At 46.4% G+C, this 22621-nt stretch overlaps 1 protein-coding gene across 1 annotated transcript in view; it reads left to right on the forward strand.

The window, feature by feature from the left end:
- RNF169 (ring finger protein 169) overlaps positions 1–22621 on the forward strand; it is a 217417-nt gene that overhangs the window by 81623 nt on the left and 113173 nt on the right. Inside the window, exon 2 of the mRNA XM_086933814.1 lies at positions 4897–4973. Within this exon, the coding sequence (XP_086789940.1) occupies positions 4897–4973 (77 nt within the window). The remainder of the gene's footprint in view (positions 1–4896; positions 4974–22621) is intronic.

The raw sequence follows: 22621 nt of genomic DNA on the forward strand, positions 1-22621 counted from the left end.
TTTGACCAGTCGAACCGCAAATGCCAAATTTACGCAAGCTGGCTTCCCCAACCAGGGTTGTGCGGGAATGTTTTTTTGATAAATTGGTCAAAACTGTATGCTTACGCTTTTCCGCCGATTCCTCTAGTCCCAAAGGTGCTTAGGAAGATGTGCAGGGAGCCATGTCGAATCCTTCTCATAGCCCCAAGGTGGCCTTGCCAGATTTCGTTTTCAGAGCTACTCCTTCTGTCGCAGGGCGATCCGATAGTACTTCGTCCAATTCCGGATCTTCTGACAACGGACCAAGGGCAAGTCTGCCATCCGGATCCAGCATCTCTTAAATTGGCGGCCTGGCGCCTGAACACTATGCGTTTGACACCTTAGTGATTCCTTCCGACTGCAGAGAGGTCCTTGCTAATGCCAGGGCACCTTCCATTATCAAGACCTACAAACTTAAGGGAAAACGGTTTTGCCTTTGGTGTGAAGCTTCAAATGGTCACCCGGTTCATTCTTCGCCATAGCAACTTTTTTTTTTCTTACAATTAGCAAAATCTGGGTTATCTCATGCTAACCTTAAAGCTTTTCTGGCTGCAAATGATTTCCAGGTTTCGACAAGATTGTTCCAATTCTGTTTATTCTTCTAGAATACAATTCTTCAAGGGTTTATTTCGATGTTCCCGCCAATATGACTTCCTTCTCCGTCTTGGCATTTAAACGTTGTGTTGGCTGAACTCATGAAGTCCCTGTTTGAACCCATTCATAGGGCTGATCTCAAATTTATCTCTTGGAAGACTTCATTTCTCTTCGCTCTTACTTCGGCTCGACGAGTCATCGACATACAGGCTTTTACTATTAAACCTCCTTTTCTGCAATTCATCAAAGACTCAGTAGTGCTCTGCACTAACCCAGCATTTATCTCAAAGGTGCCTTCTGATTTCCACTTAAATGAGCCTGTTATCTGTTCGAAAAACTGATCAACTATTTGTTGCTTATGGCATCCAATAACCAAAAGGACTATCTCTAAATGGATATCTAGTACAATTTCTTTGTCATCAACAAGCGGGGAAGACACTTCAAGGAACGGTCAAGGCACACACTACCAGAACAGTCTCCTCTTCAACTGCTCTTTTTGCCGGTGTGCATCTTCATCAAATTTGTAGAGCTACGACATGGTCTAGCAGACACACCTTTACCAAGCATTACTGTCTGGAAGCTGCAGACGATGCTGACACAGCCGTGGGGCAAGCAGTGCTACGTAATCTTTTCAAATAAGGTGAGCCTCCGTTACTTCCCTCCTGCACAGAATGTACATTGTGATGTATGTTTTATATATGTATATTATCTTGCAATGATATATATTTATATATTACTGACTATGTACAGTTTTGGAATTACTGCTATTTTTTCTGATTCAAGCATGTGAATCTTTGAAAGACACACCAATACTGGAGAAGAACATAAGTTAATTACCTGTAAATTGTGGTTCTCCAGTATTGGCGTCTTTCATGGATTCATATACGACCCGCCCAACTCCCCTCAGAGGCTCCCCTCGTTAATTGACTTTGTCACTCTCCTGCTAGAAAATCTGAGGTTCTGAGCCTCTGGGGAGCAGGTTCTAGGTGGTGCTGACGCCTGATTGGCTGGAGTTTGGACTATATTTAATGAATTGGACGAGCTAATAGTGACAACTTTTTTCCTATTGAGTGCTATGTTGCAATACTTCCTATAGTATTTTTTAGCTATGCTATTGTTATACTATGTATATATGTATGCTTGTATTGCTATTTTATGTACCATGGGACTCGCACTTCGACAGGGATTCAAGCATGTGAATCTATGAAAGACACCAATGCTGGAGAATCACAGTTTACAGGTAAGTAACTTCTGTTCTACTCCATTACTGCAGTCTACCCTGCACCACTCTACTTAACTCTATTCTGAAAAAGTCTACTGTGCCACTGCGCTCTATGCTGTGCCACTCAACACCACTGTACTCTACGCTGCACCACTCTACTCTAAACCACTGCACTCTACACCACTTTACTCAAAATTAGTGCACCTTACGCCACAGTACCTATACCAACTACTTTCTACAACTGCACTTTACGCCACTATACTCTACGACATTCTACTCTATGCCACTGCATTTTACGTCACTGTACACCATTGTGCTTTATGCACACGTCACTGTTCTATTCTGCACCACTGTACTGCCATTGCTCTCCACCATTCTGACACTGCACTCTACACCACTGCACCACCCTATGCCAATGCATTAGTCTACTCTACATCAGTCCTTTCTTATGCCACTGCACTCTACCCTGCTCCACTCCACTCTACTTCACTCTAAGTCACTTTACTCTGCAGCACTGCTTTCACTGCCTCTAAACTCCCCTCCACTGTACACCAGTCCACTCTGACACTTAAATCTACTTTGCACTAATGCACTCTTGACACTACTCTATTCCGTTGCACTGTACTCTGAAACAATATACTCTATGCCACTGCAGTCTATGCCACTCTATTCAGCTCTGCACCAATCCACTCTGACCCTCCACACCCCTCAATTTTCTACTGCTGCACTCTACATCTATGCTCTCCACACCGCTTTACTCAAAACCAATACTCTACACCACTGCACTCTATACCAGTATACACTGCACGGTACGCTACTACACTGACATCTATGCCACTCTTCACCATTGCACGGTCACTTTACTCCTCAGAACTCTACACCACTACACTCTACGACTATTCAACAGCACTTAACTCTTTGCCACTCTACTCTATGCCACTCTACTCTGCACCAATGCACGTCACTCTAATCTGCTGTGCACCACGGCACTCTACACCACTCCAGCCTACGCCACTCCACTGTGCACAACTCCATTCTACACCAATGTACTTTACACCACTGCACTATACCACTCAGGAGCCTGCACTGCTCCTTACTAGCTGCACCACTTCACTCTAATCTAGAAAATCAACTCTAAGCGTACTGCAGTCTACACTATGCCACTCTACTCTAAACCACTGCACTCTACACCGCTTTACTCCGAAACAGTGCACCCTATGCCACTGCACCTACACGAACTACATTGCACCACTGCACTTCACGCCATTCTACTCTACAACATTCAACTCTATGCCACTACATGCTATGCCACCCTACACTACTGCACTCTACATCACTGCACTCTATACCACTCTATTCTACTCTGCACTTTCTATGACCCTGCAGTCTAGACTACTCGGCATTCTACGCAACTCTACCCTTTATGCCACGCTACCCTTCACCACTCCGCTCTGCGCCAGTCCACTCTACACCACTGTAATGTACTCTACACCAGTCTACTCTATTCCACTGCACTCTACGCCAGTGCACTTTACACCACTTTTATTAAAACCAAGGCTCCCTATGCCACTGCACTCTAATCTTCTCTGCTTCACTGTACCTTACGCCACTCTACTGACACTCCACGATAATACACTCTATGATGCTCTACTCCATTAAAACTTTCACCGACTACTCCACGCTGCCATTCCACGACACTACTCCACACTACAAATCTCTATGCAACTCCCTCTATGCCTCTCCATGCCACATTACTTCACTATTCTGACACACTACTCCATTCTATTCCACTCTGATAGTCTACTCCACCGTACACCACTCTACAACACTCCACTCAACACCCTCTACACCACTCTACACCACTCCACGCCACTCTACACTCCGACACTCTACTGGCACTGTACTCCATTCGGACACTCCACTCTATGCCCTACCACTCTACAACATCTACTCAGTCCATGACATTCCACAATCCTGTACGACACTCCATAACCCTCCACTTTATGACATTCTCCTTTACCCTACTAACCTTTATCCGCACACTCTGTTGTACATCGCTAAAACAGATTGGCTTTGCCAATAGCGCTTGCAGAGGCAGGACCTATTGCTTGTTGGTATTTATGTTCATAGTACACTTAGATTAGCTGGTTATTGCACTGGGTTGTCCATTCTGAGATTTTGTTTGTTGTCCTGAACTGGCGTAGGTTAAAGGGAGAAGTGTTGGAGTGATCTGCTTGGATGCACTTTGTTAACATCATCCCAGATAGGTTTGTCATTGTGAGATGCCAAGAAGTGGCCTTAAAATGCGGCTAGAATTGACCTGTGGTGTTGGACTAAATTAGAGTCCTCCATTGGCCACCCCTCTAGGTATTCTGTGCCTGTTTAGTTGGTGATTGGTGATTTATTGCTATGTACTGGTACAGTACTGGGTGATGAGTAGGATGACCCGTAACAGTTTTCTTACGTGAGTGTATGAGTGTCAAGCAGTAAAAGGGAATTAAGAAGCTTGTTTGAACTATACTCGTTTGTCTTAGTGCGGAGTGGTGTGGTATTCGTTTTACTTGTATATCGCATTGTATGACACTTACTACTACTAAGGAGGTATTGTCGTACTTTTACGCTGGACAACAAGCTGCTCAACTTCCCAGGGTTAGTGTTTTTGTTGGTTATTGGTATTATTATTAGCTCTAAAGGAACCATTCCGTGCCTTTCCTCCGGTTTCTGTGTGGTAGAATACATCTGTGTGTTTTTCATTCCCAAACGCCTATTATGAGCGGAGTTAGTGTGAAATGAGAATCCACTGTGCTACCACTAAGATTATGAGCCAGAGGCATGCCAGAGACGGGTGAATCTGAAAACCTACATTTTTTTGTCAAAGTGCTCTAGGTTCCTGTAGTAAATGGGACTTGTGCGACTTGCCCGGGCATGCGGTGTTGCAGCAGGGGAGGTTCTGTAGACTGGGAGGGGCGCCTGTGAGTAAGCGGTCATTCTCGCACAGCTCTTTAACGCTTTTTTCCTTTAGTTGATTCTTGACCCTGCAATCTCCTCTCCGTTTCCTGCAGAATTTGTATTCCGAGCGCCAGTCCATGTAAGCAAACCAGGAGATCTGAGAGAAGAATATGAAGGCCAACTGAAAAAGGTATGGTGCAGTTTAATCCGCCAGTATATTATTTTTTTCTGCCAAGAGTGTATTTGGAAGTAAGTTGAGCACCTTATGTTACTGTACATGTTATAAGTTGATGGTGGGACTTATAGTCTGCACTGAATGTACATTTGTGGCAACGTTTATTCCTTTCCTTAAAAACTGGAATTTATTTCAAGTCAAGGTTATTTTTGTTTTTAAACAAACATTTACAGTATATACTAATCAAAAGCAAATCATGAAAGCCAGTGTTAGTTTTTTCTGCACACATCTACATGATCGTCGGAGTCCGCATAGAAAACCTGCTTTTGTGCACTGAGCTAATGCCGTTTTAAATGATAACTGAGAGAATTAATTTCCGGTCCTTCTAAAGCAAAATCAGTAGAAAGTGAAAGATGACCCGTTACCCCATACTTTGACTAGAACATGGCACTGAGCTGGCAAAATGGTGCCAACCTAATATGGGCATAATTATTGTGACTTCAGGAAGCAGAATGTTAGATTGAGTAGTCTGTCAGTAGTGGTGGTATTTACTCCTGTCTCAACGTAAGTCCATCCATAATTTACAATCTCCAGTGAATTTAATTTGCTTGGAACAGAGTGAACAAGCATTGGAAATGCAATAGGTTTCGTAATTGCTTGATTTAGAGCTGTTGGCATTGTAAATGGCAATGTCCTTTACCTATGTGTTATGGAGTGTATTTGTGTTGGGTGAAGTGAATGGATTTAGATTGTAGTGCATTCGAAGGACACCTACGGAACCACACAGGAAAGGAAATCTATTATTAATATAGTTACTGGGTAAAGTAAGAGGTGTAGAAATATAATAGAAAATGTAATTTGTGTGCAGGCAAATTTACAAACAAAACAAGGACGAGAAGAAAAGAAATGGAACACCTGTTTAAAACAAGAAGAATCTCTCTTAGACACAGAAACTCCTTAATGCAACACAGATGTGGGGAGGCTCAGAAGGAGCAAACACATATCACCAGTACTTGGATTTCCCTAGGCAACGCCCATAAACATTAGATGTTTTGAACCTGGCCCCATAAATCCACCATTAGAATAAAAAAATGCTGAAAAGGTAAACAAGGCAATTGGGGGCTGCGAACGATGTGCTGGAGAAACCGACTTTAACACACACAATCACTAGCTACGACTCTAAAATAAGAATGGTAATGGCAAGAAAGAGAATGAAGGCAGCACAGAATAGCAGAAGAAGGACAAAAGCATTGAACCAATGCCAATCAATCCACTGTAGAAGCCAAAGTGTGGATGCCCTGACAAAATTAGGAGTGCTTAAATGTACACCGCTTCACTCCCAGCTCCATTTCCTACCCTGCATACTCGTACACCCCTGGGGAGGGCTCTCCCAATCTTTCCATTGAAAAAACTGTCTGGAGGATACACAAATTGTGGAAGGACTTTGAAAAAAGGATAATTTTGGAGCAGCACTGAAGTTGTTTGAGGTAACTAATTTTGCAGATATGAAAAAGGTTTCAGAAATATGTAGGTTTTTAGGTCTCGCCTATCCCATTCCGCAAGGAATGGATGGGGAGAATTATAGGGTTGGATCAGGAAAGCTAAACCAGGCGGCGGATTTCGACGAGTGCATGTGTCCGTGCACGCGCTTCCATCTGCCTGCCTCTCATCATTGCCACCAGCAGCATTTCTCCTCCCCTAATTATTCACTGCCCACGGCCGGCCGGTGGTACTTTCACGGCCGCCAGGCAGTGTCTCGCATTTCTCCTCACCACATTTACAGTTCTCTCTTCTTAGATGCATCTTAACACTGTTGTCCTTAACTCATCCATAACCAAATTTGTGAAGATTACTTGTTTTCATTCACTTCTTTCACGGCGGCGAGGCCGTTCTTCAAAGGGATCCGCTCCCCCGCCCCCTGCTTTAAGTAAAAGCTTCTTTTGGCACTTTTTTTTGTTAGTTTGTTCTGTTGCATCTGTGGATTCACTCCCGCAATGCCAAAGCTTGTTTAGAAATGAACGCTTGAAATCACCCATCTGTGTGATGTCGGCATACTTATTTACGGTGTGGTTTGTATGCAGGGCCACATAATTCCGGCTTCACGCTCCCATCACAGCCCCAAGCCATTGAGGTTTATTTTACAGAAACGTGAGCTCCTTTCCGATTTGAGCAGTGGATTCTTCAAAAACACGGGCTGTACTACTTTATCCCACCTCTTGCGTGGTAATTAATTCGTGGGGCAGTGCTGTGAAATGGATTTTTGAAAGAAGTCACCAGCGGAAAGACAATGGTTACTTGATGTTGCTTTTTGTCGGACGAACAATCGTTAAGGTGTAATACCACCGCTCTTAACAATTCCACATATTAGAGCATCCCAGGTCAATCAATAAAGTTAGCATTCCTCCGTTCATTTTAGTGGTTTCGCAAATGTGACACCTATAGCATTTGTAATGCAACATGTTTTGTATTTACGTGACTTGGATGTATTGATATTACAAATAACAATGGCTTTTAATTTTTTTAAAATAATGAATACTTAAATAAAAGTGATTGTAATTTGTAATGGCAATAGCTTAAACTTTTGTAAATCACTTTTGTGAAGATTATGTTCAGTATATTTTGTGACGAAAATCCAAGAACAGAAGTGAAATAGTAATATCTTTTTGTGACATTTGTAATAAAGCTTGAAACATTGAGAACATATTTGAACCAGTGATGCTGTGGTTGCGTAGAGTGATGCTGTGGTTGCGTAGAGTGATGCTGTGGTTGCGTTGAGTGAGTGATGCTGTGGTTGCGTTGAGTGAGTGATGCTGTGGTTGCGTTGAGTGAGTGATGCTGTGGTTGCGTTGAGTGAGTGATGCTGTGGTTGCGTTGAGTGAGTGAGGTTGCGTTGAGTGAGTGATGCTGTGGTTGCGTTGAGTGAGTGATGCTGTGGTTGCGTTGAGTGAGTGATGCTGTGGTTGCGTTGAGTAATACTGTGGTGGTGCTGTGGATAGAGGGAGGTCGATAGATAGAGGGAGTGGGAAAGATAGACGCAGGGCGAAATCACTTTTGCTGCCATTTTCCACTATAAACCTCATTGCTGTTACTGGAGTCTATTTTGGCCTTAACTTTCATTGCTGCTATTTCAGGGGTTATTTATATTCAGTTTTAATTGTAATATGTTTTTAGGTGGGGGACACTTCATGCCTTTTTTGGCAGTGTGTCTGCAGTGTTATCTTAATAACTCGCTGGCCCTGCCTTACAGTGTTTAAAGTGTTTTTTTCTGCCATTTTGGTGATTAAAAGGGAGAGGCTAGCGGTCTAATCGTTAGACCGGCAATATGCATTTAAACGCCGGTGCAGCAGGGCTGTGCCTCCGGCATGCCAAAGCCTGTCTCACTTCAGGTAAGCAGACCAGGCTTGTTTCCACACTTGGGGCCCTATTAGCAATGGGTCAGAATAACTTGATTAGAGAGAAATGCGCTTTAGGGGCCCTGTGTCATCTATAAATAGGGAGGCTTGCTGAATGAGGAACCATACTACTACTACAGCAATTCTCTCTTTTTGGGCCAGGACTTAGGCTTTTTGAGGGAGTTGTAGGGGGGCCAAAACGGAGCAGCTAGACTAGCCCTCAGTCTCTTCCCCCTGCCTCAGAAGCCTTAAAAACACTATTGCATTCCACCAGCAAAAATGATTGAGTTAAAGTTCTTGTGACTGCTTTTTAAAGTGGTGATAAGGAGGAGTTTGATCTAACTAGGGCCAGGCAGGACCCGAAATACTTTATTAAGGAAAGTAAGCCTGGCCTGCTATTCAAGTGGCTGTTTCAATGAATAAACAGACTTCAGACCATTTATCTTTTTTGCATGGTCTGGGTAATTTAATTACCGTTTTTTTTTTAAAAAAAAAAGAAGAAACTTTCACAAATTCAAGTTTGTTTTCAAGAAATGGAAAGACACACCACCTAATTCCGTAGTTTCAAAGTAACATATATATAGCGTATATTGGGAACAAAATAAATTGCATGTATTAAGACAAAACAATATGAAACAACAACGGCAGTCAAAGATTTCAACCATAAGCAACAACCACTATTCCTAGTGCATCAAATTAAGTACAAAATACAGGTGTTGTTGCACTCCTAGGTTAACATTTTTAGATCCAATGTGCATAAGATTCAACCAATATGCTACATTTGGACAATTATTATTTAAATAACCCAGCAGTAAGGAGAACGCCGACGCGTTTCGAATCCCCTATTTCTTTATGGGATTCTCATCAGGGCTGTAGACTGAACAGGACATTTTCTGGAAAGACCAGAAAGAAATTAAATTAAAATATAAATCAGTATGACCTTTAAAAGCACTATGAGCGAAAGGGGTGAAGTTAAGAAAATGAAGCATAACTTTTACCTTCGCTTTGAATTTTAAGTCCAGGAATAACTCTGAAAAATCTAAGGACAGATGTTTGTTTAGTTAAAGGTTCTGTCTTTTTAGGGTCGAACTCTAGATTCAAGTATTACAAACTGTGACTTACATTTGGGCAGAGGTTTGGTGTGAGAATGACTAACCACCACATAAAACCTGGCTAGAGGTACAGCATTTTATAGCTTCCTTAAAGAGCATGAAACAAGCGTACTCGTAATGTTGATTGGGTTCATATATACTTCTGGTGGAGGAAAGTGGAGTACTGTTATGGGGTTAGACCTCACCATGTAATTCTATCACGATACAAAGATGGTCCTCGGATCCACACTAATAAATTCGTAGCTCAGTCCTCGTAGTGTTGCAAAGAGTAGTCTGGCTTTACTGGAGGAAAATGTGTTCAGTATTTCTGAGTACCAACATGGACGATAAATAATTGACATGACTCGAGGAATTCGACACAGATTTATAAAAAGAAAGTGTATTTTTATCTTACTTAGGCCCAAAACAAACCTAAGTGCATACATACAACCGGTGTGCAAAATTGCGATCCATGGGAAAACCCACTAGTGACAATCTGTCACTTGCAGATAGTTACTTCATACCCTTGCAGGGTACAGGGGAAGCGGGTCCCAAGAACAAGCTACAACAGTCAGTTCTATTTTACCCGGCCAGTAGGGCAAAGGTGCAGAGTTGTCCTGGTTGACCCTGGTGCTGAACGGGAGCTGCGGAAGAGCTGCTTTAATCGCTGAAACGGTGCAGCGGGGAGATAAAGATGCAAAAAGACAATAACAAAGTGCTTGCTGGCATCAGTTGAAGATTGGATGGAGTTCCCTCTTAGTGCAGCGTTGAGTGAAGGAGTCAGTTGCCGGACTGGCAACCAACAAGCCTTGGCAGCAGTAAGTGGAGCAGAAAGTAACTTCAACATCTGGTGGTCCAGGGGAACACCATAGCTGCCTGTAACTTTAAGGAAGACAGGACTACAATTCTCACAAGTGCACTAAAACATAAGAATTTGGGCAATCCCTCGGTAGGCTTGATGGCCAGCGTTTCTACGGTTCCAGGGCAATTATTTAACTTCAGTTTGCAAGGAACTAATTCCACTAGTCCTAGTCCAGGGGAGTCTGAGAGTGCTTCAGGCTTCCACAGGAGTCCTTCTTTCTATGAATCCTTTTGTCTAGGGTAGCCAAGAGATACCATGGCATGAGCCTCGATCAGGCTGTTCCAAGAGTTGCCACAGGTGCAGGGTATACCACTTTTGCTTTTTGCCAGTCTTGTCACTGGTATGGGTCTCTTCTCTTTGATGCAGGTTGTACAGAAGTGAGATACTGGTATGGGGGGAGCGGGGGTCCTTAAAACCTACATTTTTGGGGGGTTTGAGGTTTGGGAGCTAGTAGCCAGTGGGCAGCTAGTCCCTGTAGCCCATCTGCCCCTAAGGTGACCACATCCAGGGGTGTTACTTTACTACTCAGAGCCCTCTATTCTGTCACTTCCAAAGATGGTATAAATCTAATTTTAGTGTACAGACCAGGTTGCTTACCCTGGAAATGTGGCTAGCCTTCTGGGAGTGTACATCTCCTTGACTAACAAATTTCCCGCCTGTCAGGGAGCAAATGTGCTGTTTCCTCCACTGGGAGTCAGCCCTGGGGCATATCTGAGGCGGTTTAGCCTTTGAAGCGCACTGCCTTGATGTGCCACTTCACTATCCTGCTTGGGAGGAGGGAGGTGTGACATCCTTCCTGCCTAAGCCTTTGTTCCTCCTGGGAGTGATCACACTGCCTGGCAGGTTGGAATCTTGTCTTGGCATTAGCAAATGTGGAAAGCAGTCTTGCCAGCCAGAGCACAGAGAAGCTGGGGCAAGGGCAACCAGGTTGGTAACTTCTAAGGTAGCCACCTGGGTGCATGCCAAATCACCCAAGGTATGAGATTCATGTCAGGGGTGAGAAGGCATGTTGCTTGATACCATGCATGACTTATTTCTGCTGTACCATAATGGAGCTGCCAACCTCGAATGCCTGGGTGGCAGCCCATGTTATCCTATTGTCCTCTAACACTTATAGTAGTTTCCAATGGGGAAACAGTGTGGTGACATATAGGCTTGCACTTATATGTACCCACCCTTAATATAATGCACCTTGCCAGCCCGCTGGGATTTGGGAGACCTTCCTTAGGGGTGCCTGACCTACATTAAAGATATTGTATTGACTCTGTCACACATGGTGAGGGCACAGTCTAGTTTGGGTAGTTTGCACTGTTCATGCAGTCTGCAATGGCAGGCTTTCGGTCAGTAGTTTACTTTGGTCACTCAAGGTGGCACCAAACCGTGCTGAAGCCCTGGGGACCACTTTACCACCTATGCCCTGGGTATTTCTGCTACCATATACTAGGGACTTGTAAGGGGGTACAGCCTTTGTCAATTTGGGATTACCAAGTCGAACAAAACCGTTTTAGGAGAGAGCAGAGGCCCTGGGGTCTTGGCAGTAGACTCCAATGCACTAGCAGTCATAACAATCGGCATTTGGAGCAAGAAGTGAGGGGTGGGCAGGAGGGAGGTGGCATCTAAAAATGGCACTTTCCTACATATGGTATTTGTTTGATAAAACTAGTCTATGGTAGTTTGTCAGCTCTGTGAAACGCAATGAAGAAATATAGAGAAGATGGTGGTCGCGGCTATACCTAGAATTGGTTACCTTGAAATGGGCCAACACAAAGGTGGACTCTTTCATAATCCCTAATATCTGAAAGAAACCGTTATAGATTTCTTCCCTTGGAATTACCCCGAGGCATCAGACTGGATCTGGAAATTTTTTCATCAGCAATACCTCTGCGCGCCAAAAGGTGGTGTCGGTTGGATCTGCGTCAGTCGTTGGCGTCGTGGTTGTCTGAATGATGTCGCAGGAGCTACTTAGACGCTCCCCTCGTGCGCTGACGTCTGTTCTTTTTTCAGCACCAGCCAACACAGATCTAGAGAGCAGTACCTCCAGTCACTTTTTGACTGAATTTTTTGAGCAACTTTTGTTGGTCTTTTTGAGTCCTACCGACTCCTGGTGAATGTAGAAATGCCCGGCTTCAAGGCTTGGGGTTCGTGTACCCTACTGATGTCTGTGACTGATCCGCACCACGTGTGCCTCTTTTGCCTGGAACGCGACCACGACCCCAAGTCGTGCTCCGACTGCCGGATCATTTGCGGGAGCGGTAACGAAAGCTTCTTGAGCTCTGGCAGTCAGCAATGCGCCGCTCGATGTCCCAGTCGTTAGGGGGCTTGAGGGACCGGTCACGGAGCAGTCTCCACTCATCATCCAAGTCTTTGCACTTGGCGTCAGGTAAGTCGAAGCACAAGAAGAAGTTGAAGAAGCATTGTCGCTTTTCGACTACTCCCCGTTGGTCGGCTGACACGACGAGGGATGCAGACTGTGTCCCTCCCGTGGCTCCGCCTGCGGAGCCTTAAGGGTCAACTCAAGTTTCCCTCCTTTCCCGGGACTTGTAGTGACACCTGCCCAGCTTTGTCAGTTTTACGAGGCGATGCATGCCATCTTTGGGCAGCCCGACTCTGTTGGCGTGCCTTCGGGACCCGCAGACTCAGTTGGTGGTCCTAGACCTTCCCTGCCGGCGGCTCCAGCCCGGCGCTGCAGGGCCCCCATGGATCCAGGTCTGGATCCGGATTGGCGCTGGTTGACCTCATTACATCTCCACTGGCGCTGCTTACTTAGGCACCGCACCCACACTCGAAGCCGGTTGTGCTCCCAGCCGGCATCGACCCCAGCCTCCATCCTGCTGGACCAGCATTGCCCGATGCCGGATCCGGCACAGAGTGGTGTGTTTGTGCCTCTTTTCACTTCTAGGGTCCCTTTCAGGCCAGATTAGCACCCAGAGGAGGACTGGGAGGGGATGACCCTTCGCTTGATCAGTTGGATTATGATCCGGACTGGATAGAGGACCTGGGGGATGCCAGTGGTCTTGATACTTCCCCAGACCGTGGCATGTTGTCGTCTTCTAACGTGGCGGGATCTTCCTATGCAGTGGCTTTGCGTAGGGTGGCCGAGGCTCTCCACCTCGAGCTCACTACTGTGGCGGTCAGGGTTAACCTCCTGACAGATGTGCTTGAACCGCAAGCAAGCTCTTCGGAGCTCCAGCTGCCGTTTAATGAAGCCCTAACGGACATCCTTTTGGGCACCTGGTCCAGGCCCAACATCCCGTGGATAGGATGATTGTCCAATGCCACCGCAGCCGCAACCTCACTTTCCTTTCCCAACACCCCAGCCCTGAGAGCTTGGTGGTCCAAGCCTTTACTTTCAAGAGCGCATTCCCCAACGGTCCACCAGATAGGGAATCCAAGAAGCTAGATCATCTTGGGAAGAATATTGTTTCTTCCTCCAGCTTGGGACTGCGGTCGGTTAACACCACATGTCTTTTGGGCCGTTATTCCCACTCTGTGTGGGACCCGGTTGCGCAAGTTCTGCCTCTGTGTCCGTAGGAGGACCAGACCGGACTCTCCCAGACTATTGCCGCGGGGAGAGACGCAGCAAAGTTTACCTAGATACCGCTGACTCTCTAGGCAGGATGATTTCCATGTCGGTAGCCCTTAAATGCTACACCTGGATAAGATAGACTGGCTTTTCTGGGGATGTTCTGAGCACCCTTATGAACATGCCCTTTGATGCCAGTCGCCTTTTTGGTGACAAAGCAGACGGCGCTCTAGAGCGTTTCAAGGACTCGCGGGCTATGGCCAAGTCCTTGGGCCTCTCCAACCGCCCTTTGTAGCCCCTTTCATGGCTACGGAAGGGGTGCTCCACTACGTCCCGCCTGGAGCCACAGGCCGACGCAAGCTGCACAACTTTCGCATGGCCGGGACTTGGGAACCACTGCTGTGGTTCTGGGTGCCCCCCCCCACCCCTCTGCTTCAGCCTCCAAACCTTCCTAGTCTGAATTTTTAGGCCCATCAGTCGCCAGTGGGGGGGCAGGATCCGCCATCACCTTCTCCATTGGCGGACCATCACGTCAGACAGGTGGGGTTTGGAGATAGTCTGAAGGGGCTACTCTCTCTCCTGAGAGGCTACCCCCCCGCCCCCAGCCGTGCCACCTCAGTACCATCACATGTCGGAGGATCATCTGGGCCTTGTCCAGCAGGAAGTCCTGTCTCTCTTGGCCAAGGGAGCCATTTAGCGTGTTCCTGCCCCAGAAGTAGGTCATGGTTGCTAATCCCACTACTTTCTGGTACCCAAGAAGGACAAGGGCCTGCGTCCTATCTTGGACCTCAGGAACATCAACCGCTTCTTCCGGAAGGAGAAGTTTAAAATGTTGAAGCTAGCTCAGGTCTGGTTTGCCCTTGACCCAGGAGACTGGATGGTAGCGTTGGACTTGCAGGATGCCTATTTTCACATTCCGGTCCTGCTGGCCCACCGGCGCTACTTGCAGTTCATGGTAGGCCACGAGCATTTTCAATTTACAGTGCTCCCCTTTGGCCTTACCAGCACCCCTCGGTGTTCACAAAAGTGATGGCGGTGGTTACAGCTCATCTGCGCAGATCAGGGGTCCCAGTCTTCCCCTACCTCGATGACTGGTTGTTTAAGGTGGGCTCGCCCCAGACGTCCTCTTACACCTCCAGACTATGGCTGACCTCCTGCATTCGCTGGGGTTCTCCATCAACGTGCAGTAGTCACACCTGATTCCCTCTCAGAAGCTCCTTTTTATCGGAGAGGTTTTGGACATTACGCTGTTTCAGGTCTATCCTCCCAAGCAGCGAGTCCGGGATATTCAGGCTATAATTCCGATCTTTCAGCCCTTATCCCGGGTTTTGGTCAGGACGACCCTCTGGCTACTGGGCCTGAATGCCTCCTGCTTCCTGTTAGTGGATCATGCCAGGTGGCATATGTGGGCTCTGCAGTGGGACGTGAAGTTCAGTGGGCGCACCATCAGAGCAATCTGTCCGCTTGCGTCCAGATCTCGGAGAGCAGTGCACACCAATTGCAGTAGTAGCTCAGGAACCAGCATTGGGTCAATGGCAGATCCCTCTCCCTTCCTCAACTAGAGGTCACATGGTTGGTAGATGCATCACTGCTGGGATGGGCCAGACACATGGTAGAGGCGGAGATCCGAGCCCTCTGATCTCTGGCGGAGTCCCGGCTCCACATCAACCTTCTGGAGCTACGGGTGATCCGTCTTGCACTAAAAGCATTCCTTCCCTCTGTACGGGGAAGAGTTGTGCAGGTATTAACGGACAACACTACCACCATGTGGTACTGCAACAAACAAGGTGGGGTGGGATTGGGGACCCTATGTCAAGAGGCCCGCCTCTGGACATGACTGGAACATCGGGGCATATCCCTGGTGGTTCAATACCAGGCAGGTTTTCTGAATGCCAGGGCGGACAAACTCAGCTGCATGATGGATCACGAATGGCGTCTTCACTCTGAGGTCGCGCAAGGTCTCATTCGTCAATGGGGAGAGCCTTGGTTAGATCTATTTACCACAGAAGAGAACTCTGTGTCAGCAGTTCTGTGCATTGGAATTTCCAAGGCGGCACTCGCTAGGCGACTCTTTTCATTGCAAGTGGAGTTGCGGTCTGTTGTACGCCTTTCCTCCTATACCACTTCTGCCCTGAGTGCTGAAGATCAAGCGCGACTGGGCCCAAGTCATTCTTGTGGCTCCGGATTGGGAACAAAGAGCCTAGTATCCCGAGCTACTGCATCTGCCACGATCCTTCGATCAGCCTGCCTCTTCGGGAGGATCTTCTATCGCAGCAGCAGAGGACGGTCCTCCCCCCTGAACCTGTCCTCCCCTCCTTGCATGGAGATTGAGTGGCGGCCGTTTACGTCATTCGACTTGCCTCCCTAAGTCTGTGATGTAATTTTGGCAGCCAGGTGTCCCGGTATACGCCTGCCGATGGAACAAATTTGCGGCATGGTGTACAGCAAAGGCTGAGGTTCTCTTGTTCCTCCTTTCTTTGGCCCAGCAGGGCTCTGGTCTGGGCACTATCAAGGGCTATTTTTCGGCCATTTCTGCCATTCTTCGGCTTCTTTATCAGCCTTCTCTTTTCAAGTCCCCGGTTGTAAATAGTTTCTTAAAAGGCATTACTAATCTCTTTCCTCCTATCCCCTTCGTAATGTTTTGTTCTCCAGGACTTTCTGGTGTGAATTTAGTTTACAGACCCACCTCTGGGGTTGGTATTGCTGGGGTATCTATGCTAAGGTAAGGAATCTATAACTAAGTGATTGATTAACAAGTTACTTACCTTCTGTAATGACATATCTGTAAGAAACATAGGTTAGATATAAATTCCTTACTGGCCCACCCAGCCTCCCCGTTCTGCGAACTGACTTCTAGGGTTAAGGCCATCCTTTCAGGGCCCTAGTTTAGTGCACCACTGGTAAATGTCTTGCGTGGCTCTGCGTTTCTGCCAAGGAAAGTCGTGTACAGAACTGACGTCAGCGTGCAAGGGTGGTGTCTAAGTAGCCACCGCGACATCATTCCGGCGACCCCGCTGCCAGCAACTGACACTGAGCCGACTGACGCCACCTTTCGACGTGCAGAGGTACTGCTGACGAAAAACTTTCTGGATCCAGTCTGACACCTGGGGGTAATTCTAAGGTAAGGAATCTATAACTAACCTATGTTTCTTACAGATATATCGTTACAGAAGGTAAGTAACTTATTCTATTCAAATCAGGTGTTTAAGCGTGACTACTCACCCGTAAGGGTCTCAAGGCGCAGGGGGTGGTTGGGGTCCACAGGTTCCAGTCCATCAAGGGAGGGAGGGAGTCTGTCGAAGAGCCAGGTTTTGAGCTTTCTTGCGAAGATGGGGAGCGATGTTATCTGTCTCAGGTGGAGCGGAAGGTCGTTCCAGCCGCGCGGAAGGAGAATAAGCGGCCTCCCGAACTGGCCTTTCTGGTGCGTGGGACCATGGCTTAAGAGAGCTGGGCTGATCGTAGGGTCCTTTGGGGTGCGTGGAATTTGAGTCGGCTGGTCTGGTGTCGTGGAGAGCCTTGTGAGCGTAGGTTAGCATCTTGAAGGCGACTCTAGCTTCAATGGGGAGCCAATGGAGTGTGCACAGGTGCTGGGAGATGTGGCAGGTTGAGGACCAGTCTTGCAGCAGCGTTTTGAATGTTCTGTAGCTTACTTGTGAGGTTTTTGTTTATTCCGGCATAGTGCGTTACCGTAGTCGAGCCTGCTGGTGACCAGGGCGTGAGTGACTTTCTGTGTTCGAGGGGATCCATTTGAAGGTCTTACGTAGGAGGCGGAGGGTGTGGAAGCAGGAGGAAGAGACTGAGTTGATCTGGCGGTCCATTTTGAGCTCGGAGTCCAGGATGATTCCCAGGTTGCGTGCCTGGTCCGTGGGGGTGGGCGGGCTTCCGAGGTCGGGGGACCACCAGGTGTCGTTCAAGGCGTCTGGGTTTGGGCCCATGATGAGTACTTCCGTTTTGTTGGTGTTTAGTTGTAGGCAGCTGTTTTTCATCCATTTGGCGACGGCTGCCATGCCTTCTCGAAAGTTGTCTGGTGGTGCTGGGTTTTTTGGATAGGGAGAGGATGAGCTGGGTGTCATCTGCATGTGACACAATGTTGAGTCTGTAGGTTCTGACGATGGGGGTGAGCGGAGCCATGTAGACGTTGAAGAGTGTAGGGCTGAGGGAGGACCCCTGGGGGACTCGGTAGGTGTAGGGTCCAAGAGGAAAGGGGGGAGTCTGACATGCAGCGTTCTGCTGGAATAAACGTCAAAGAGGGTCCAGGGTGAACAGGCAGCTTTTGCCAAGTTGTTTGTTCTTTGATCCACCCATATGTTCAAACCTGTACCAGTATAGTAAATGTCAATATTTTGGAGGTTAAGGAACATATTTATTGTAATGTTGCCAAGAAAACTAGGCGAATCCATGGGAAATTTATTTATTTATAAGGTTGTATATAGCGCAAACGAAATGTGGTTGAACACTGCACTTGGTGGCCAGTGACTTTAAATTCATCAGGGATATATTCCCTATACTTACTCCGGGCTGAGAGTATTATCAAAGTGCCGAAGTTCTTTATCTTCTTAACTTCATTTATTCTCTTTCAATATGAACATTCAATTGGCAAGATCATGGCAGAAGCCATGATTGCGTGTTAAGTCTTTTGTTGTAGAGTTACTGTCAATCAAAACAAACATTGGCATAGCCAATAGGTCTCGCTTTTGGGATTTAGTTATAAATAAGTATTTAGTTATGCAGCACAATATCCTTGGTGCAACAACTTGGACTGTTGCATGGCTAAACACTTATAAGGTCCCAAAGGCGAGACCTATTGACTATGCCAATGCTAGTTTTATTTTAAGACCCATTTTACTTTTAGCAAATGTATTTTTGTTCTCGACTTAAAAGCATTACTTTTAGCAATGCTTGTTGCAATGCTTGTTGTCGATAATTATAGTAGGCAATCCAAGGCCTGAAACCATCGCGGATTTTGAACAGTTCCTGAGAAATAGTGGAGCGGAAAGCGCGTCCACATCAAAGCCATCTGTTGCTTCCCCAGCGCGCTCAGCCTCACTTCTCCTCCCCCCCCCTGAATTAACATCCCTGTCGTTTCACACTTCTTTCACGGCCGCGCTTCAAAGGGATCCGCTCCCCGCCCCTAAAAGCTTCTTTCGCCGATGTTCTTGTTCACAACTTGGTTTCTTTCCTTTCTCATCAGACCCTGCGTGCACAGGTGTTTTAAAATTAACTTTGTCTTTCTATGCTTGCAGCTCCACCTAGTGGCTTTTTTAAAAATATACGCTTTGTGATAATTATTTAAATATACGCTTTGTGATAATTAAAACCCCCGTAAATGAAACGCCCACTATGTTCTGAGCGGCTGAGTTCAATCTGCATAGAAATGATATGATTGCGGACACTACACAAATGCTTAAACTGCCAGGAATACAGGGATGCAATAAGGCAATATCTACCCAGTGGATTAGACTCGTTTTTTGTGCCCTTCTGCCCTCAGTTAGACTCGTTTTTCCCCCTTGCGACCCCAGCATCACCTTTCTGCCCCTATTAGACTAGTTTTTTTTCCTTGTTTTTTTGCCCTTCTGCCCCTATTAGACTCATTTTTTCCCATTTCAACCCCTGCATCACTCAGCGCAACCCCTGCATCACTCAGCGCAACCCCTGCATCACTCAGCGCAACCCCTGCATCACTCAACGCAACCCCTGCATCACTCAGCGCAACCCCTGCATCACTCAGCGCAACCCCTGCATCACTCAGCGGCATCACAGCATCACTCAGCGCCATCACAGCATCACTCAGCGCCATCACAGCATCACTCAGCGCCATCACAGCATCACTCAGCGCCATCACAGCGTCACTCAGCGCCATCACAGCGTCACTCAGCGCCATCACAGCGTCACTCAGCGCCACCATTCAACAACTGGTTCAAATATATTCTCTCAATGTTTCAAACTTTATTACAAATGTCACAAAAAGATGTTAATATTTCACTTTTGTTTTTGGATTTTCATCACAATAAAATACACTGAACATAATCTTCACAAGTTATTTACAAAAGTTTAAGCTATTGCCATTATGAATTAGAATCACTTTTATTTAAGTATTAAATATTTTAAAAAAATTAAAAGCCATTGTTATTGGTAATATCAATACATCGAAGTCACGTAAATACAAAACATGTTGCATTACAAATGCTATAGGTGTCACATTTGCGAAAGTTAAAACTATTGGCATTGTCAATGACAAAGCTATTAATTTAGCTATTTTCAAAACCAACACATAAATAAAAAAATTGTCATTTACTAGACCAATAGCTCAAACTTTCATAATGCAAGACCTATTGCATTGCAAATGATTGTTTTCTTAAATTGCTGGTCCAGCAGATTCTCCAACGTTTTGAAAAAATCATGGCAAAACAACCATTGGTCAACACCAGACCTATTGGCTTTGCCAATACTTGTTTTTATTGTGGTCTGTAGACCGCATTAGAATTTTAGCCTTCCTTGTGTAATGTACACAAACAAAAGTCCTACATCTGCAGAACGAGCCTTTGGTAGGCCATCTTCATCCTTTGGTCTGCTGAGCTGCCGTTCATATTTGGCTTCCACCCATTAGAGTGTAAGGCATGGGGCTGTGAATCAGTCTTATTAAGCGATTGGCATTCTTTCACTGAGAGCGTATGCATAAGAACCTGATCACATGCACTTCCGCTTAAACAAGTGCACTTTAGACATCACACATTGGACTTTTTTAAAAGCATTCTTGTGTGATTAGACTATGTTTTCAAGTTAGTCATTTAAAGCCAGTAGTACCGCCTATGCATTAAAACAGAAAGGGTGTCTAAACTTTGTTGTAACACAATTCTCATATGGTTTGCATCCTTCCTCACTAGCAGACCTAAATCGCATCCAGCTGAACTCACCTAAATTCTACCTTTCCCAATAAAATAACTTAAGAACCTCAAGGCTCCATTTGGGCTCCAATGTTAAATAACCTATACTGCAGCCCTTTAAGTGAACCTTTTTGCTTATCATTACGTCTTCCCGTCAAAGATAACATGAAAAAGAAAGCCAAAATAGCTCCTAATCAAATCCGTCTCCTGCATAAAATGTGTTGCTCCTGTTATCCATCACTCTACGCAATTGTACATACTCTCACTCTGAGAAACCACAGTTGAAGGGACATTTAATCGCATTGCTTCCACTCTCCAAAACCTTCATTGCCTTCCACTGTCAGCATGCATGGGTTTAATCCCTGCTAGTCTATAAAGCCATCCACATCACAAAATGAGATGCCAATAGGGAAAGCACTCTTCCATAGGTATCTTACACCACTTGCAACACTAACCATATGCTTCTGGCTAGTTTCTTTTTATTTTATTTATTTATTATTGAATTTTTCAAACAGATACAAAGTATTCGTACATGTGTCATCATACAATGCATTTTTCTACAAAGTAGTGGTCCTGTACATCGCCCTGATTATCTATAATTCATACATCTGTCATATGCGCATCCAGCATTGCCCTGGAGTCTCGTACAGGGAGCAATGATATTTGCACCCGAGGGTAAGCCTTAACAATACATTTTTATCCCATGGTGCATTCAGCAGCTTTGGTTCATGCGTGTGGTGGGTGAAGTGTGATAGGGGGGCCTTGTTACGCCAGTGTGGGTGCATCTGGCCTCTCGCTTGCCCCTGCGTTTGACTGGTGTCAAAGAGTAGCGCTCTTCCCATGAGAGAAATCGAGCTGAGTGTGTTCCCAAATAGGACAGAAGAGGATCCCATGTTTGAGGCATGTGGGCTGCTGAATTCATATCTGTGCATAGATCGCCGCCTAGTGTTGGGTCCGGATGATCACACATTGTTGTCCTGGAAGAGTCTTCGAAGTATCACGAGATAGGTGGCTCCTCCCCTGGACTACGGTGCGCATGGGCATCGACTCCATCCTCAGATTGTTTTTTTTCCGCCATTGGGTTCGGATGTATATTGGTTCACTCTAGTCGGAATCGATAAAAAACTTCTTACGGCCAAAAGGTCTTTAGTTTTCTTCGTCGGTATAGTCTTGCGTTCAGTGCCTGATTCTTCCAGCTCTCTTCCGAGCCGGATTCCAGAGAACCGCGTGCTTTCGACGCGGAAGGCCCAGTCGACGCCACAAACCTTATCGACTGATCATCATGGAACGGAGTCCGTTCAAGAGATGTCCCGTGTGCAACTCCAAGTATCCCCACATCGACGTCCACCCGGTGTGCAACAAGTGTTTGTCGCCGGATCATGATGAAGCCAGTTGCATGGCTTGTTCCCGTTTCAGATCCAAGAAGACGCTTAAGCATCGACGCGCTGCGCGCCAGGAGGCCCAGCAAACTGCACCGGCGCCTGTGGACATCTTCGATGCAGGGGATGATGAGGGAGCTGACCGGGAAGTTGGTGAAAACCTGTCGAATCCCGCGTCGGAGGTAGACTATAACTACGACGCGGAAATGTTCGAACCCGAAGAAGTCGTCGACTAGGTAGGAGACGGCGACTGGGCCTTTGGGGCCATAGAAGATAGCTCGAGCGAAGAGCTAACTCAAACCGACATTGGGGCCGTAACGCTTCAAAAGGCTCAGGTCGAGGGATCGCCACTAGGCCTTACCCAAGATCTTACAATAGGTTCTACTGCCCGCCTTCGGGCTCGGCTACGGACATTACTATTGAGCCGCACCCTGCAAAATCGAAACCGAAAGTGAAACAAACTGTCTCGACGCAAGCGAAAGCACTGGTGCCCCCCTCGATGCCGAAAGTGCGCATTACTTTGGTCGGATCG

This window comes from Lissotriton vulgaris, chromosome 8 (genome assembly GCF_964263255.1).
Source record: "Lissotriton vulgaris chromosome 8, aLisVul1.2, whole genome shotgun sequence".
NCBI lineage: Eukaryota > Metazoa > Chordata > Amphibia > Caudata > Salamandridae > Lissotriton > Lissotriton vulgaris.